General features: G+C 42.3%; 2 protein-coding genes across 4 annotated transcripts in view; both read right to left on the bottom strand.

Annotated features, from left to right (window-relative positions):
* LOC311227420 (tripartite motif-containing protein 16-like) overlaps nt 1-5856 on the bottom strand; it is a gene marked incomplete at its 5' end in the record, with an annotated part of 55477 nt that extends 49621 nt beyond the window's left edge. For all 3 annotated transcript variants that reach the window (XM_084313056.1, XM_084313057.1, XM_084313058.1), the window contains 2 exons: nt 3593-3679; nt 5254-5856. In XM_084313056.1, coding sequence (XP_084169182.1) covers nt 3593-3679; nt 5254-5856 — 690 coding nt within the window. The remainder of the gene's footprint in view (nt 1-3592; nt 3680-5253) is intronic.
* A 390-nt stretch (nt 5857-6246) lies between these two features.
* Nucleotides 6247-19987, bottom strand: part of ftr67 (finTRIM family, member 67) — a 48361-nt gene continuing 34620 nt past the window's right edge. The window contains exons 4-7 of the mRNA XM_084313061.1: nt 15780-15939; nt 14129-14227; nt 11960-12061; nt 6247-7364 (exon numbers count right to left, since the gene is read on the bottom strand). Of these exons, the coding sequence (XP_084169187.1) occupies nt 7297-7364; nt 11960-12061; nt 14129-14227; nt 15780-15939 (429 nt within the window). The 3' untranslated portion in view covers nt 6247-7296. The remainder of the gene's footprint in view (nt 7365-11959; nt 12062-14128; nt 14228-15779; nt 15940-19987) is intronic.

Raw genomic sequence — 19987 nt, 5'->3', positions numbered from 1 at the left:
CATGCGGTGGGGAGGAGACTGTCTATTAGGAGGTGGTGGGGGTTTTGGGCATTTACGGTGGCCAGTTTCGAATTGCAGCCTCCCGTAGGTGCTCTTTAAGAGCGGTTTTGAATGTGGGCAGGGATTCACATTCCTTTACAGCTTTGGGTAGGGTGTTCCACATTGTTGTGGCATAATTGCGAAACGTGTTTAGTCCCTTGTTTGAGCCGAATCTGGGTTTAACATGATTTGTTGAGCTTCCTCTGGTGTAGTGGTTGTGGTATTCACTGACCTTTGGGAAGTATTTTGACATGTACATGGGCACCCCGGTCGTATAGTGTATCTTGAAGACCAGGCCCATTGCAAGTTGCTGTACTCTGTCGTCTACTCTAAGCCATCCTAGGTTGTCAAAGTGGGCAGGGGTGAGGTGGGTTCTGGGGTTCAGGTCAAGTAGTAGTCTGACCAGTTTGTTTTGTGATGTTTGTAATTTTGTTTTAAGCGCCTTTGAGGTGCTTTGGTACCATGAGGTGCACGCATAGTCATAGTACCCTTGAATGAGTGCTCCTGCCAGAGTCTTCAGGGTATTCTTGTTTACCAGAGAGGAGATCCGGTACAAGAATCTAGTTCGTTGGTTGACTTTTTTTATTACATTGGATGCCATTTTGTCACAGGAAAGATTTGCCTCTAGGATGGAACCCAGGTAGGTAATTTCGTCTTTCCTTGTGACAATATTGTCACCCACTGTAACTGAGAAGCCGTCGGTCTTGCTGAGTTTGTTATTTGAACCGAAGAGAATGGACTCTGTTTTGCCCATGTGTAATGATAGTTTGTTATCAGCGAGCCATATGCAGATTTTGCCTAGTTCCGTGCTGAGGGTTTTTTCAACCTGCAATTTGTTCTTGTCAGAGACCAGCAGGGCTGAGTCGTCCACAAACAGGAACAAGTTGCAGTCACAGGCTGACGACATGTCATTTGCATAGATTAGGAAGAGTAGCGGTCCTAGTATGCTTCCTTGTGGAACACCACAGCTCACTGTGAGGGGGGGGGGATAGAGTACCGTTTACCTCTAGTCAGGAGGGATAGGAACCAGTATGGAGGTGGCGTCTGTGTGTATATACACAAGGATACCAAATACATCAACCGTACTGACCTTAACCATGATGAAATTGAAACTGTTTGGATTGAAATCTTATTAGACAGGGCGAAACCAGTACTAGTAGGCACAATCTATAGACCACCAGAACAGAGTGGCTTTTATGACGCACTTGATGGGTGTTTAGCTGGGGTGGAGGGGGTAGAAAAAATTCTTATTGGGGACTGGAACACGGATATGCTGCGTAAAGGAGCACCCGTCTTCAAGGCCTTCAGTAGATTTTCTGATCTGCACGGTTTCAGCCAGCAATCACCCAACCCACAAGGGTATGCGATTCGACACAAACCACCATTGACCTCATTTTGACCTCTGACAAGTCAATGATCTCCAATAAAGGGGTGATAGCATGCAGGTTAAGTGATCATTATATGATTTTCTGTACCCGCAAAAAGCTAAAACAGAAGGCCGGCTGTCACAAAACAGTTACATCTAGAGACCTCAAAACTTACTCTAGAGAGGCCTTTAACCTAGAACTGGGGAGCTTGGACTGGTCAGATGAACTCAGTGGTACACAGGTTGAAGAAACATGGCTTGGATTCAAAACCAAATTCACAGCAATACTCAACAACATGGCACCCATAAGAACCACCAGGGTTAAAAGAGGCATGGATGCACACTGAAATACTGGCCGCTATGAAAACCAGAGACAAAAAATGCTCTGAACTTCATAAAAGTCAGACAAAGCTTTCCAATAGCTCAAACAGTGAACTCCAAGCCCACGTGGTTGAACTAAAAATCCAAAGAAACAGACTAAGAAATGACGTAAACACCATGATCAGAACCGCAAAAAGAAATTTCATCAACGACAAAACGGAGGAAAACAAAAACAAACCCTGCGAACTTTGGAAATTACTCAATAATCAACTAGGCTGCAGTAAAAAACGTAAAACCAGATTCTCAAACATAAACATAAAGACGGACAACACGCTCATCACAGACAAGCTGGATGTAGCCAATTACTTAAACATCTTCTTCACAAACATAGCCACAACACTGATAAACAAACTACCCTCCCACTCAGGGCATTATGGGGTAGAACACATAGTAGCATACTACAAAAACCTAGGGGTCCACAAAGACGACTTCAAACTTGAAATGGTAACAACCGATTAGGTACTCAAAAAATTGAGCACCCTCCAACCTAACAAGGCCACTGGCCATGACAACATCCCCTCCAAATTCCTCAGAGACGCAGCAGCCGCCATCACCCCAGTCATCACACACATAATAAACCTCTCTATAAAACAGGGGCACGTCCCCAAGGACTTCAAAATTGCGAGAGTGACCCCTCTGCACAAAAAGGGCAGCAAATTAGACCCAGGCAACTACCGCCCTGTTTCTATTCTTACCTCCATCTCGAAAGTCATGGAGAAAATATTTTACGAACAGGTCGAAAAGTACCTGGCGGAAAAAAATCTAATCTACGAATTCCAATCTGGCTTCAGAACGTCCCACTCCACTGACACATGCCTCCTCTATTTGAACGACCACATCAAACAAGAGGTGGACGCGGGCAAATACTGCGGCATGGTCATGCTGGACCTACAAAAGGCCTTCGACACTGTCAATCACTCCATTCTAATGGACAAGCTAAAGGCAATTGGTTTTGATAGCTTATCAGTGAGCTGGATGCAATCCTACCTGGAGGGGAGAGAACAGATGGTAGAGGTAAACGGTACTCTATCCCCCCTACAGTTGAAACAAATACAAGCCGGGGTTACTATTAGAGGAATTACGGTAGTCGACTTTGATTGGCCAAAAAATAAATAAATAAAAAAAAGTTTTTTTACCAGGGCGGGCACAGTTGACTCAGTGGGCGGGCCCGGCCCCCAAATGTCCGCCCATGCCGCCGGGTCGCGTGAATATTTTCCCTAACGGAGTTGCACTTCCTCGTTCGGTTTGCGCGATCTGATTGGCCACTGACGTTTATCTCAGCACCAATCGCATTACTGCTAACAATCGCGCCAGCAGGCTGTTACCCTAACCTTAACCTTAACCAACTAACCCTAACCTTAACCAACTAACCAACTAACCCTAACCAAATCGTGCAAACCGAACGCAGAAGTGCAACTGCAGGCCAATCAGATCGCGCAAACCGACCGCGGAAACACAACTCCGTCAGGGAAAAATATCAGGCTGCCGGGTCTGCCCTGAGTAACCTCGTTCCCAGTTTTATCTCCATGGGATAAAGCTTGGTAAAGAACTACTGCAGAAAGTGTCTATGGGGTAGAATTTCCGGTATATGTACTTCCCCTGGAAGCTGCCTCCGAACGGACCAAACTTTTCCCGAATCCTGTCGGCAAACAAGCTAGAACGTCCCGGTCATGTAGTAAATTCTTCAGGCAAAGCCATTGCAGTGGCTTAAACAATGAAATATTGTGCACTTCACACGTTTCTATAATTGTTTTGTCGAAACTGGAACGCCTGTACTTCCATTTAGACACTTTAGGAGGTACTCACCTTGATATACCTCACACCATATCGGAGTTCCTTCTCCACTTCCTTCAACTTCTGCACCGACTTCAAAGAGGCCTCTTCCAGCTTTTTCTGAACAAAGCGCACACAAGATAAACACCCTGCGATGAACAATGGATAGCGTGGCGCAAGGTACACACACTTGACTTTTTGAAAGCAGTTTTGATGCCAGAATAAAAAATAAAAAAAGATTGCAAAGATGGTATGTGGTCAAATCAGTCTAACACTTGCTATACAGTAAATCACAATAACAAGGAATACAAGTACAAGCTTCTCCAGGGTGGGAACACAATGTTATACATTTCCACACTCCCATAATTTAATTTTTAAATTGCAATGTATTTTTTTTGTCATACATTTGTAATAAGTCAGAATCGCACATGGTCTCTTGAGATCTGGCAGTGTCATGTTTTTCAAAAGAGGTTCATTTAAATGGTTAATTTACATAATGGTAATAAAGTAGATGCAATCCACAAATGCGGTGATTCTAAACATCCTAAAACATTGTAGAGTACACATGCTTTCGAGCAACACTACTTATTGTACTTATTTGATGCCTATTCTTATGTCTGCACTTTCTACATTGCACTACTATTGTCTTTTATACCTATTCTTATGTCTGCACTTTATGCATTGCACTACTATCGTCTTTTATACCTATTCTTATGTCTGCACTTTCTACATTGCACTACTATTGTCTTTTATACCTATTCATATGTCTGCACTTTATGCATTGCTTTTATTCGGTCAACTGTATGCTATTAGCTGTGAAGCACTTTGAACTCTCACTCATTCATACTCATAATGAATTGAAAATGGGGGACCCTGATGTAAACAAGACGAAAGTCTTTCTCTGATCTGTATCCCCTTAACAATTGTGTATATTGAGCTGTAGGGCCTACTGTATTGTACTGTAATGGGAATTATTAAAGGACAAACGATGAGCCGTTTACATTAATCATTCTGAGTCATTATTCATAATAATAAAAAGGTTTATTCAATAAAGAAAGTTTATGACAGCGTGGCCACGCTGCCAGGCCAGTCACCCGCCAGAGACAGACATGTTAACCCACTAGCGTCTGACCGAGGACTGACCCAGAGGCTTGGTCAGACATACAATTGAATACATGAAATGACGTAGAAGAAAACAAAATGGCTGGTTAGAGAAATTAATAATACGACTATGTTATGGCTAAGCCTGGAAGGAAAACAGCTCCATCTTACAGTTCCCATAACCTTGGGTTATGGCTCTATGGCTGGGAGAAACAGCAACTTCGTTATGACTGAGAGAATGATAGAGTAATCTTAAAGAGACATACACACATTAACCAGTAAATCTGGTCGGACTGAAACTCAAGCTGTATGACTGTTGACATGATAAAACAACAAAGACTCATAATGACATGATAATATATTCCACGACAGTACCAATTCTGCAATCTGTTAATAAAGTTTTCAATCAATCTGCATTATTTCACTATGAATTGAAAATGGGGGACCCTAATGTAAACAAGACACACGTCTTTCTCTGGTCTGCATCCCCTTAACAATTGTGTGTATTGAGCCCATTCTGCAATCTGTTAAATAAACATTCATTCATGCTGCATGCAATCCATAAGGTGCTATATAAATAAAGTTATTATTACCTGTTGCGCTGCCCTCTCCTCCACCACAGAAACTGTAGCGTGGCCCCGGTGTCTCTCCTTCATACACTGAGAACAAACTAACTTCTGGTCGGTGCAACAGTAGGACCTCAGGGGTTTGTCGTGATGAGGGCACCGCTTCTCCTGCAGCGGCCCGGTAGCGGTGGTCAGCTGGTGAGCCCTGCCGTGAACGCGCTCCTCGTGGATCCTTAGGTGCGCCTCGCAGTACGACTCCACACACACAAGGCAGGACTTGACCGCTCGGTTCTTCCTCCCCGGGGGGCAGGCGCCACATTTGACAACATCCTCCGGTTTGACGGAGGAGGGTGGCGGTGTTTCTCGGAACCCCGTCGTCTCCTGGATCTTCTCCAGCACCTCGGCCAGAACTGTGTTCCGACTCAAAGCGGGTCTCGGGTTGAAGATCTCGCGGCACTGGGGGCAACTGTACTGGGGCTTGTTCTTGTTCCTATTCCAGTAGTCTTCGATACAATACCAACAATAGCTGTGTCCACAGGGAATGGTCACCGGGTCCTTCAGTACGTCGAGACATATCGAACAACAGAACTGGTCTTGGTCAATGGAGATTTGCGTTGTTGCTCCTGCCATTTTCTACGGGTGTCAAACAGGAACCGTGGGAAATAATGTGACGGAAGATGGGCGTGGCCTGCAGGTGTGTGTGGGAGACTGGTTCTCAGGTATCATTCGCACAGCCCGAGGCAGCCAATCAAAAGCAGGCAAATAGGTTGTTCTGGATAAGCAAATACAATTCAAAAGGGCAAATGCACGTCGGTTTGTTTCATGACGCAACAGAGATGAAATCAAACAATTACGTGTTATTTCAATTTAAATGGTTAAAGATGATTATCGTCTACTGTGTAATTACCTTTTGGGTGTGTACTCAACCCGTTATCCCGGTTCTACTACATTCACCCAATAGCCCATGTTTACACAAAGTACAAAGAGAGAAGTAAACCAAAAGAACCCACAGGAAGCACATTTAGTAAAATCCAATCTCTTTTTAATGTAAGCAAGTCACAAATCACAGTATGTTACACTCTTTAGCACAGTGATTGTGTAAAGCAAAGCGATTATTACAGATATCTGGTAAAGTTGCGGTCGGATGACGTAGCGGAGATTGCGCTCGTCACCAATGCAAGAGGCTGCGGTCTCGACTCTCGAGTCAGCATTGCCTGCGGCTTGGGCCAATCGTCATACTAACTCGTTTGGCTGAGTTAGCGGGAGGGAAGTCGAGGGTGGTAATCTGGCGTTGTGGACAGCGACGCCTACAGGTCAGGTATGGGCGCCTGCTCAGCGAAAGGCAGGAAATGGTGAAGGCAGTGTGACCTCCCACGTGTTACGCTTCACCAATGAGAGTTCTCGCTGCCAGGTGAAAAAAGAGCCACTGGCTGTCTCCACGCGTCGGAGGAAGCGCGTGGTAGACTTCAGGGTTCCCTTGTACCGACCCAGTAGGAGGAACATGCGCACAACAACCAGGTAGGGGAGGGGGGGAATTGGCATAACGACTAAATTGGGATGGGGAGAACATTTTTAAATCAGGCAGAGAAAAAGAGGATTCAAAAAAATTATTAAAATTAAAAAAAGAGAAGTTGAATGAAGTAATTAGCCTATATTTAAAAAAGCACATCTTTATAAAAACGAATGCCGTCTCAGAAACCGAAACACTTCCATGTGCGTGCTTCTAATGTGACTAGGCATTGCTAATGCTTTAGTTTAACTTAATCTTATTTAGTACATTTTAAATACAAGTTCAGATTGGTCTTCCAGTGGCCCCATGAGAAACAGTGTGTCGTCGGTGGTCTCATCTCTCTCTCTCTCTCTCCTGCACTGTGGTGGAGAGACATGGCATAAAAGCAATAGAGCTGCCAGATACCAACAATATTCCCTTGTCCACTGCAGTGGTGTCCGTGCCGTGTGCCAGAGATGAAAGGATAAGAGGTCCTCTTTTAGTGTACCGACATTCAACCCATGTTATCTCAACAGTCTGAGAAGATCATCTTGATGTGCGCTACGCACGCGCGGCTGCCGCTACTTCCTCTTGGGGTGGGAGCGCCTCTGCGCTTGCCTCAGCCTGGTGCCCGTGGACAGTTTGGACCCTGAGCAGACAGAAGCAGAGTTATTCACAAGCACCCTGGGCGAACCTGGATCCAGAGGAGAGGGTTTAGGAGTAGACTTCGTTGTAACGGTCACAAATGTGCCTATTGTATTTCTGTGTTGTTATTCAGCTGCAGTGCCATGTTTGGTCACTAAGTGGCTCTCTCCATTGTTTGTACCTAATGTAGCTACAAGTTTAATTTGATTTAACCTGAGCCAGTGACTTCTTCACTTCAAACTTGTTATCGTAGTTCTCTAGTAACGATGTGGCTATAGTAGTTGTGAATATTGAATGAATGCAGTATGACATGGCTTTGTGTTTGTAAATAATAAATGGATTTGTACCAAATCCCAAACGCAACAACGTCTGTTAAGCTACTTTGCTAAGCTATCCTGGTGCTGTTACTTTCATGCTGACAAGTTGACGTCACACAGCCAGACACGTTACATTGTGTCATGTAGCCCCTTTCGTGACTGCGATGCATGCCAACAGGGTTGGACGAGTGAAACCACAGTCAATTATTCCTTCATAGGAAAATCCCATAATTAACTCTGAAGAACTGGTCCTCCGCGAAACGCTCGTACAAGTATCGCTGAGAAATTTAGGTACTCACAGTTGCACAAGGGTTTTGGACAGAGAAACGCAATGGTTTGAAAGCTCGGCGTTGCTAATAAACATTTATAAATCATTTTTATAAACTGGTCAACACTGTTAAAAAACGGCTTTAGCTGCCTGATTCGATTCGATCACAGCGCATGCGCATCAGGCACCCAATGCCGGAAATAAAGCTGTGTTGACCAGTGTTGACCAGTTTATAAAAATGATTTAAAATGTTTATTAGCAATGCCGAGCTTTCAAACCATTGCGCTTCTCTGTCCGAAACCCTTGTGCAACTGTGAGTACCTTTGAAATTTCTCTGCGATACTTGTACAACGAGCGGTTCGCGGAGGACCAGTTCTTCAGAGTTAATAGGGAGGTGTAGTCTGACGTCACTGGTTGTTCCACTCGTATAGGGATTTATCATTGGGAAAATGGATTATCGGCTATTGTAACAATTTTGCAGCATGAACATTGGCAAGCTTTCCATTTTTGCACAAAATGAGTTCCCTTCTACCACTAACATTATTGTTTTTTTTTTATTGATATTTTCCCCCCTCCTTTTTCCTCAGATTTCCTCCCATCCCAATGTTAGTCGTTATGCCAATTCCCAATCCCCTTCCTGGTCGCTGCGCACTTACCCCCCACAGTCGGTCTGGGAGAGTGGAGGCTATCACATGCTTCCTCCGACACACGTCTAGCCAATCAACCGCTTCTTTTCACCTGGCAGCGCGGACTCTCACTGAGAGGGTGTAACGTGTGGAAGGATCACACTACCCCCCTTAGATCCTATCCGCGCTTAGCAGGCGCCCCGACCGAACTGTAGGAGTCGCTGTTTACAACGACCCGGACCCACCCCGCCAGCTTTCCCACCCTCTAATACAGCCAATTGTATTAGTGTGAACGGCCAGCCAAGCTGGTGACAACGCCGGAGCTGTGAGCTGGATTCGAACAGGCGAATCCAGCCGCTCCGGTGTTGGTGACGAACGCAATCTCCGCTACGCCACCTGACCGCCCTGAAATAAAGGTAGTTATAAGGTTTTTAATTTGTCGTAAAAAAAGAACTACATTTACCAGTAGGCAGCCTGTTGTTAAGTAGGCAGCTGTCGCCTACCTCACGTCACGGCAAGCTGATACATATTAGCTAGCTAGCTAACGTTAACGTTACCCCGCTAAACGTACTAGACGTTAGTATTATGTCTACTGTCGTGAACCATTTTAAATCGGGGCATGTAGAGCAGGGTTTCCGTTAGAAAATATTGTTGCCGGTCTCCGTGTCCTGGTAGATTTCAATCTCCCGGACAAATGTGAGAAATTCCGGTCAGTTTATTGAGCTTAAAAACAATTGATAGGCAGGCTATATAAAGAATGACATCCTCAAGACATGTAGATTTATAATATTTTAATTTAAAACTAGGCTACTTTTGCGTATACAGTCATTATATTCCAAATAAAATAAGTCCCTCGAGACTCCGTGCTGCTGCTGACTTGAAATCAAATAGGTGTCTGTGGGCAGTCAGCCGGACATTAAACAGCAGTCTGTTATAATCACATTTTTATGAACTAACGAATTCCGTTATATTGGACATTTGTATTAATTATATCAAGCGAAGAACTGAGAAATTTGGCAGAGAGAGACGGCAACATTATCGTGGGGTCCGGTTCACTGAAACGTTCAACGAAGCGATAAACTAATCCCAATAGTATGCAACTGCATTAGCCGCAGAGCCAGCGGCGCTCTCAGGTCCGGCTCTGAGGGCCGCTCAGCAGCGCCACCCACCCAGTGGCTGAATTGCCAATGGCTGAATTGGAGTATTGCACTGTGCGGGCACAACTGTGAGCTCTGCGGCTCTGCAGTTGCATGCTTCTCGCTAATCCAGCATTAAGCTCCCGCCCCGCCATTCTCATCAGCAAACCACAGGTCGCGCTGCAAACTTGCTGTGCGCGTGATATGATATAGGAACACACATCGTTGTCATTATTAGACCCGCTTGGTGAAGCAACAATGAAACAAATGTAACTATTTTAATACAATTCAAATTGTGCTTAGAGGGAATTATTTTCACAGGACATTATGACCGGAGATATTTAAATATGTCGGACTTCAACAGATTTCCCCTGTAAAAAAACAGAAATTAACGGACAACGGAAACCCTGATGTAGAGGAGTTTCGGGAACGAGTAAAATGTGCAGGTCCTCTTCTCAGACCTGTGGGGCAAGCACTGCACACGCATCATGCCGGCTAGCAAGCTAGCTAGCTACATGGCCCGTAGCTACACGATAGCTAACGTTAACATTACAAGCTCAAAAACCTTATAACTACTACTACTGTCCTGTCCATAAGTTCCCTGGCAGAATACTTTGTTTGTGAGGACAAAAGTATACAAAGAGGAGAGAACCATTTTAAATCGGGGCATGTTAGGAGTTTTGGGAATGCCGGCTAGCAAGCTAGCTAGCTACTAACGTCATGTAAAAAACAATAACGTTATAAACTATACACAATATGTACAACGAAACAATGATTTACATTAGTATTTACAGTGATTTAATATGCAGCGAAATAACGTTATACGATTTAAAATATAAATACAAATATGGTCACCAGAGAGATACTAGCCACAGATTCAGGGTCAGTTATTTTCCCATTGTACGAATTGTTAAGCTTATGGAATGTAAGGGAAATCTGATCCTAGGTCAGCGACTAAAGCCAGGCGTCTACTTTGTGGTGACGTCAGTCAGCAGCGCCAAATAGCAGTGTAGTTTCCCAGCGAACAAAAACATAAACGTTGTTATTTTGCTACCTTTACGATTAATTGCGAATATTTTCATGTTGAGCTATAGATTGTGGATAAATACGCACAGAAAGGTACACCATGCCAACGTTAATGCTTTTTTATCTAAAACGAGCCGATTTAGAAATGGTCAATGGGGAAATACATTAAGTGGAACAGAGGGTGGAACAGGAAAAAACAAAAATGACGTAACCACTACACCTCCCTATTATGGGATTTTCCTATGGAGGAATAAGGGACTGTGGTTTCACTCGTCCAACCCTGTTGGCGTGCATCACAGTCACGAAAGGGGCTACGTGTCATGTTATTGTATCTAAAAGAGAAATCTGACCTATTTTTGCAATAAGCCTGGTGTCGCTCATTTCAAATAATTCCCAGTTAGCTTATCAGTAGTCAGTTTATAACTAATGTTTAGTGAATTTTCAATGAACAATTGCAAAAGAAAAAGTATACATTTTGGTTTAGGGGTAAGACGGTATTCAAAGCACAAAATAAGGATGTTCATAATGTGGTGTATGATATATCATGTAAATTTGTATACACAGATGAAGGTAACGGATGAGGCTATTTCCAATTTGCTTCATAAAAGAGACAAACCTCAACATGTTACGTAGAAGCAACTTGGTATCTTCAGACAATGTAAATCAAGTACTAAAAAGGGTACATATTGTACGTTATGTTATAGCCATAAGTAATATGTTTACATATTGTATCTGCAAAAGTCCAAAACAAACTATGAGTGTTGTTTAGAGTTAAGGTTAGTTTTAACATTCGCTTAGCAGTTATGGTTAAGACAAACTTAAAAAAGGTTTTCTGAAAACTTACATTTTGAATAAATATATGTACTTATTTGTAATACGTACACACGTTACATGTTTGATACAATAAAAATGTATTACTTATGGCTCTAACACAACACACATTATGTACCTGTGGCTGATTAGTACTTTATTTACATATTATAAGCGAGATTGGGCCTTATGGCTAATATAGACCACTACAAGGTTATAATCCATTACTGTTTGTATGCTTTCAGTCAAACGCTCCATATTAGGGTCATTACCGTGTGATGATCATTGTTACTCGGCTGTAAGAGTTGTACTCTTCCTGCTGACTTGTCGTACAGAACTTGTAAGTCGCTTTGGATAAAAGCGTTCAGCTAAATGAAAAAATTACTAAATGTAATGTAAATGTTATTACTACTGACCGAACGGTGAGAAGGCGAAGCCGCCAAAGGTGGGGACAGTAAGTCCGGGAGCGAGGAACGGGTTGAGAGGGTTGACGGGGCTCTGGTCCAGCCCAGGTGTCACTGCAAGGACACAAGAGCACGAAGATAGTTACTGCAGCGATGCAGCTGTTGCCACCATCAGCATTCCCCCAGCGTGCCTATTTGCACTTGTTCAATATCAGCAAACACGGGCTCACTGCCTTCACTAAAAAGAATAAATAAAGCCGAGTAAGGTGTTGTTGGCACAGCCTGATTTGATAATGCACCCAAGACACACAACCAAGGTCAGTAATTCTGTATATTTTATTAAAAATACTTTATACTATTGCTGCGGTCGATTATTGCCAATTCTCCGGGGTCTTGAAAGCGTAGGCTGTAGTGGATTTGCAGGGGCAGTGCACCGGTGTCAATTACTCAAAACGTGTAAAACATATTCCCGAAACACACCTGCAAAACAACCAAGTCCTTGTTTTCTTAAATAATCAAATTCTGAAAAATTTCTTAAATCTTCTCTTACAAAGTACACGTTGCTTTTGGCCAGTTGCTTATGCTCCAGCATTCACACCTAATCAACTATGGATGATTAAACTCCTAGAAAAAACATAAGGAAATTAAACCAAAATAAAACATTTAATTAATTTATGCTCAAAAACATCTCCCGTCTCCGACCCTCACTCTCAGACTCTGTGGCTGAGACCCTGATCCACTCATTCATCACCTCCCGGTTGGACTACTGTAATGGAGTCCTGTTCGGGGTACCCAGCAAAGCCCTGGACAGGCTCCAGTATGTTTAGAACTCAGCTGCCAGGGTTCTCACTCACACCAAGCCCTGGCAGCACATCACCCCCACCCTCATCCACCTCCACTGGCTTCCAGTCAAGTTCCGCATCACCTTCAAACTCCTGCTCCTCACCTACAAATCCCTCCATGCCCTCGCCCCCCGATACCTGTCTGATCTCCTCCACCAGTACATTCCATCCCGGAACCTACGATCCTCTGATCTAGGTCTCCTCTCCATCCCTCGCACCAGGTTACGGACTTTTGGGGACAGAGCCTTCAGCGTGGCGTCCCCTACCCTCTGGAACTCTCTCCCCCCCCGAAATCCACAACGCCCCAACCCTGGACACCTTCAAATCCGCTCTAAAAACACACCTCTTCACCAAGGCTTTCCCCATCAGTTAGTTTAGATTAGATTAGGTCCATTATCCCTTACCTTCCCTCATCCCCCCCCCCCCCCTATTTTCCTTGCCCTATTTTTTGTCCTGATTGTGAAGCGACCTTGGGTTCTATGAAAGGCGCTATATAAATTTGATCTATTATTATTATTATTATTATTATTATTATTATTATTATTATTATTATTATTATTATTATTATTATTGTTATTATTATTATTATTATGCTGTGCCGTTCTCTCACATTGTTCACAAGTCCCTAATCTAGAGTCTGAGTCGAGTTTGAAGTCATTTTTGCGGACGAGTCTCAAGTTGATTTTCGAGTTAAATTGTATGTCAATTAAGTACAAGTCGCTGACTCGAGTCCCCAAGTCTGCGGTTGAATATTTCAACACATCGGGCCACTGTTGAATATGAGACACGTGGAAACAAGAGAACATCCTCTCTCTGTTTACAGGAGCTAATGTCCACATACAGCCATCAGACTATATAACGCATCACTGTGCCTCTCTGCCTCACTGAGCACAGAGTGACAGCCATCAGACTTTATAACGCATCACTGTGCCTCACTGCATCACTGAGCACAGAGTGACAGCACAAACTCTGGCATATCTCCTAGACTTTTTGACTTATGGCTTTTTACCTTTACGTTGACACACACCTATTACTGTACATTTTACTGTATATTTTGGCTGTATATTTTAGAATGTATATCGCTGACTGTATTTCTATTCTTATTTGTGATTTTTGACTATACCTAAATGTTTACTGTGAGCAATCTGTAGTGCTAATTTCCCTCGGGATCAATAAAGTATTTCTATTCTATTCTATACAGACATGTGTGGTGGACCCGATTGCATTTATTAGAGGCAAAACGTAATGCGTAAAGGACTAGAAGTTACTCCTCGAACTAGAAAAGTGGTTAAAAGAAACACACACCAGCCAGCACTTGGAATCACAGCATCATACTCACCAAGTGTTGCTTCCATGTGGACAGTAGACTGGGCGTCCTGCTGCGCCGGTTCAAACTGGACATCGGGTTTTGGACAATCGACAATCATCACGTTTCTCACTAGAAAAGGAAGAAGCACATTAGAGTAGTGTTGTCAAATATCAAAAAATCTATACATATCGATTCTGAATATTTAAAACGGTTTCAATAATCATTTCCCGAAATATCGATATTTAATTATTCATTAAAAAAATAAATTGTATAAGGAAGTTGCATTGTTCATTTCAATACCTGTAATAGTACAGTAGTCCACACACACACACATGTGCATTCAGTTAAGTCGGAATATGACTAATACAAACAGTTCAGTTTGTCAGGTACATGCAACACAGATTACAGTGTTTACATCTGTCTGCTTGAGAAAATACCATGTTCTGCAATAAAAATTATTGAAGTGAGATGAACAGTTATTTTTAAATGTGTGATCTAAAGATAAACAAAGGGTTTTAAAAGTGTTATATTTATCTTCTCTTATAGTACCAGAGAGAAGCTGAGGAGAATCAACCAGCAACAAAAGCTAAATTTGTTTAAAAAAAAAAAAAAAATCATCATTATTATTTTTTTAGGTATCGAAATGGTATCAAAATATCGATACTTTTCAAGGTATCGTATCGAAGTCGAAATTCCAGTATTGTGACAACACTAGTAGGAACGTTTTACTTTTTCATGCATACATTCATACGAAAATACCGTCTCTAGAATATAAATATGTTTTTATCGTTTTCTCCAGTAATTCCTAGAACGTGAGATATAGGCATAAATGCATATATAGATTATCAAATGCTGTTTGTTGCCGATCCACGCTATATTAAAAATGTCAACTGTACATGATCCTAAACGTTATGACTGATCATGCGCGGATGAACGGAGGGGGGGGGGGTCGTTTATAATTCTGTGATAGTCGTTAAATGCTTTATGTAGTATGGGTGATATAGATCAGAGCGGTTTGCATGGATAATAATAAACAAACAGGCTGAAAGTAACGTCAGCCTCCTCTTACCGTTGGGCGATGAGACTGAAGCAAAAAGATCCCAGTTATTTGATGGGGATCGAGTCGATCCATTTCCGGTTTGTATAATAATAATACACACCCAAATCATGTCGATTATTGAGTTATGGCAGCGATCGCTACACATGGACGTGTGTATACAGTCCCGCAACGATATGCAAGTGGCCGGACGCATTTCGGAGACGCACCGAGATCCAACAGTCCATTTCCGGTTTGGCAACTCGCCGATCATCCACCAGGGGGCAGTATTGAAGCGTTGCAGAGTTGTGCCGGCTCACACAGCATCAGACCAGGCTCCGTGAGGGAAATATGAATAACATGGCAAAAATATGAAATATGATCTCAATAACGTTGTACGCCGTGGATTGGCAGAATTCGCATGAACTTGAAACCCGTTGTACGGCATTTATGGCGCAGGATGTGTTAAGATTGAACCTTTTTCCCTGTGGTATCGAAAATGGTATTGAATATCGATACTTTTCAAGGTATCGTATCGAAGTTCGAAATTCCAGTACCGTGACAAGACTACATTAGAGACACAAGAACGACAGATTAATGTATCCATCATTAGAGTCTAATATGACCCCCGTGCACAAGATCTACCTTTCTCGTAGATGCCGACGAATCCTCCCTGGCAGACTTCTTCGAGGAGGCTTTTAAAATCGGAGACAGACGCCATCACCGGGCCAAAGGTCAGGTTGGGGTCAACGGTGACCGACGGTGCGACGTCCAGCTCGGGTGGAGCGCGGAGAGACTGGCAGCTCTGGGAGTGAGAAGAGAAGCCGAGTGTTAGGATGTTTACTTACTTTCACATCGTTTCTTGACATAAATGGGTAATACTGATGAGGATAGTGAAATTAAGTTTGGCGTCGCATCATAAGTTTCATAACAGCCCTGGGTCCTTGAGATGGATGCCGATGACGCGATGGATGAGAGAATGGATAAGACTGAGTAGATTGGACTGGTTGATTTTGACATTCATGGCTTACTGAGTGACTAAGCCCCATTAGCTCCTTTAAAGATCCATGGAAACGGCTTATGCAGCATCTCGCGCTTCCGCGATTTAACATATTTCCGAATACAACAAACCTTCAGGGTGGGGCGGGAGGTCGATTTGATGGCATTTGATTGACATCGTAAAGTACCCCCACACATTGGAGGGAACGGTTCAAAATCAAATTGCATTGATGAAAATGTTCGCATTGCCCGCCAAGTAAGAAGCAATTTAAGAAGACATTCAGTGTGCATTTCTTGGCACATAGTGATAAATAAAGGAGGTGCAGACAAAAGGGGTAAAATGGAAGAAATAAAATGTCTTAATTTCTTTCATGTGATCTTTATGAAAACTTCACTTTTGTGTATTTCAAAAGGACCCTTCCCCAAACACTATTGCTCCTCGTAACCCTATTGTGTTGGTCTACTATAACCTGGTTCAAGTTCTTTATTTGTCAAATACAAAACAATACAGGGGGCATTGCAGGTAATTCAAGCTCAGACTCAACAGTGCACATTTAAGAAACATCAATGAATACAAGAATGGTAACAATAGGTAGTAGTAGTAACATCAAATAAAATATAAAAGAGGTAAGGTCAATTTACAGAAAGTGTCTTGTGTGTAGTGTATATAAGATAAGATGATCCTTTATTCATCTTTATATGCATGATAAGGTGCAGTGCAGGGTGTGTGTGTGTCCAATAACAATAAGTAGCCTAGTAGTAGTAGTACGGTAAATAAAATAAAATAACAAAATGATCAAATAAAATAGTACATTTCTACAGAAAGTATCTTGTATAAAAGTGTATGTGCATCTTAAAGGAACACACTCCTTAAAGGAAAGTACTCCTGTCGATCGGCGAGACATAACACATTATCCAGAATTGATTATGTCTTTGCATCCCCGAGACTATTTGATAAATATGAAGTGGAAATGATACCCAATGCGCTTTCAGATCACTGTTATTTACTCCTAAAAGCAACATTTGGTATACTATCTTCCCGGGCCCCAAGATGGCGTTTTAATACTATGCTGCTTAACAACAAGGAATTCATTACACAACTCAAAGAAGCTCTCACAGTATTCCTACGGGAGAATGCAAACGCGGTGCAAGACCCCAGAATAATATGGATGTCGGTAAAGGGTATGATCAAGGATTTCATGGATAGATTTTCCTCCATATTGCGCAAAAATCAATGCACAAAACTGTCTGAACTGGAAACGCTTTACTCAACGTTATTTAATTCTTTAAAATACAACAACTCAACTAGAAAATCAAGTTAACGTACTAAAAACAGAGATCAATGCAATATACAGACAAAAATCGGAAATGCAAATACGCAGCACAAGACAACAGCAGTACTTCCAAGGTTCTAAACCTAGTCACCTATTAGCCATGCGATTAAGAATGAATGCAAAATTTGCAGATATAACTGCCATTAGAAAACAACAAGTACTTGTAACAGACCCCAAAATAATAAACGATACATTCAAAGAATTCTACTTCGACTTATATAATTCAGAAACGACCTTTGATCAAAACAAATTGGACACATATCTTAATCAAATTATTCTCCCTAAACTTTCGGAGGACGACGCTAAACAGTTAGAAGCACCGATCACATTAGAGGAACTCAAGAAGGCCATATCCGAAATGAAAAATGGTAAGGCTCCTGGAAGAGACAGTATCCCATCAGAAATGTACCTTTCTTGTTGGGACATATTTGGACCCTTATTACTAAATATGATCTTATACTCAGTCAAGGAGGGGAGCTTCCATAAACACGACAATATTGCACTCATTTCAGTCCTTCTCAAAAAAGACAAAGACCCCACCGAGTGCGGTAGTTACAGACCTTTAAGCCTCCTCGGAACCGATGTCAAACTGTACTCTAAGGTATTAGCCATCAGATTGCAAAAGCATATGACGTCTTTAGTTCATCCGGACCAAACTGGCTTCATAAGAGGTCGCCTGATCAATGATAACATAAGACGAATACTGCACGTACTAGATGCAGACAAAGAGGACACCACACCTAAGGCGATGCTGTCCCTGGATGCTATGAAAGCATTTGACAGGCTGGAATGGTCGTTTCTATGGGCAGTATTAGAAAGGATGGGGTTAGGAAAAGGATTCATTGATATGATTAAAGTATTATACAAGGACCCATCGGCCATGATTACAACAGGCACATTCATCTCCGAAATCTTTCCGGTATCACGCTCAGCCAGACAGGGTTGCCCTCTTAGTCCCGGACTATTCGATATATCATTAGAGCCTTTAGCACAATATATAAGACAATCCCAATACATAGAACCAATCGTAATCAAGGGCACACAACATAAAATTAGTTTATATGCGGACGACGTAATATTGTTCATGCAAAGCCCCAACACCACATTGCCTCATCTACTCAAGTTGATAGAGAACTTTGGTGATTTATCGGGATTTAAAATAAATTGGCCGAAGTCGGCTTTCCTTCCACTTAACACCCATGCAAAAAAAGACACAACCCTCCCAGGTGCGATACCCATGGTAAAACATTTTAGATGCTTGGGTGTGGAAATATTTCCCACCATAAGACAAACGGTGAAGCACAATTACACAAAAATACAGAACAAAATCAAAGACGACCTGGACAGGTGGGCAAAACTTAAAAACTCAGTACAGGCAAGGGTATCAATAGTTAAGATGGATGTACTACCAAGAATCAACTTCATCAGCTCAATGCTACCGTTACCCCCTCCAGAGGGCTACTGGAAAAGATTACACTCCTCCACATACAAATTTATTTGGAATAACAAACCACCTCGCATAAAAAGATCCACCGCACAGAGAAATAAAGCAGACGGTGGCATGGCAGTTCCAGATTTTTTCCAATATTTTAAGGCTTACACATTAAGACCATTGACAATATGGTTTGATCCCCAGGCTTTGGTATCTTGGAGAGAATTGGAAGAAAACATAGTAGCCCCACAGAGACTGAAGGACATAGCACACACTAAACTTCCAATCAAGCACTGTGAGCGGAAATTTGGCCCCATAATTACCCATGCAATCCGAACATGGCGGGAAACACAAAAAAAATATCCTAACCCTCAAAAATGGCATAATCACACTCCCATATTCAATAACAATGCACTCTTAATGGAAAAACGTCCTATAAGATTCCCTATATGGGAAGAGCAAGGCATACACTCATTAGGGGATATTTTTAATAACCAGGGCTTTTGTAGTTATGGAGAAATATGCACAAAGTTTAACCTCACCGAGTCCACATGGCTTTTTTACATACAGTTACGCCTATGTTTGAGGTCTCACGGTGTTCCATTAGACATACCAGTTGAACACCACAGATACCACAAATTCTTCTATGAAAGAGAAACATTGGGAGGTTTTGTATCAGGTTTTTATTATCAATTACTAACGTCCTTGTATGAAACCCTTCAACTAGACACTGTCTGGAGGAGGGATATACCAGACCTGGAAAGTGACTTTGATTGGCAAGAAGCATGGGCAAATGTCCGTCTTACATCAAGGAACCCGGACCATCAACAAATCAATCTTAACTATATTCACAGGACATACTTGACTCCTATAAGACTGAACAGAATGGGCCTGAAACAAGACTCAAAATGCTCCCAATGTACAAATGGAGACGAAGGGACATTTATGCACATGTATTGGGACTGCCCACCAGTTAAGGCATTCTGGAAAGATGTGACCCATCAATTATCAAAACTCGTATCTTGGAATATACCAGTACACCCCGCTGTATTGCTTTTGAATGATGTTTTTGAGTTTGCAGTAAATCC

The sequence above is a fragment of the Notolepis coatsorum genome (genome assembly GCF_963971535.1).
Source record: "Notolepis coatsorum genome assembly, chromosome: 4".
NCBI classification, from domain to species: Eukaryota; Metazoa; Chordata; class Actinopteri; order Aulopiformes; family Paralepididae; genus Notolepis; species Notolepis coatsorum.
This window is presented reverse-complemented; position numbering and strand designations above follow the sequence as displayed.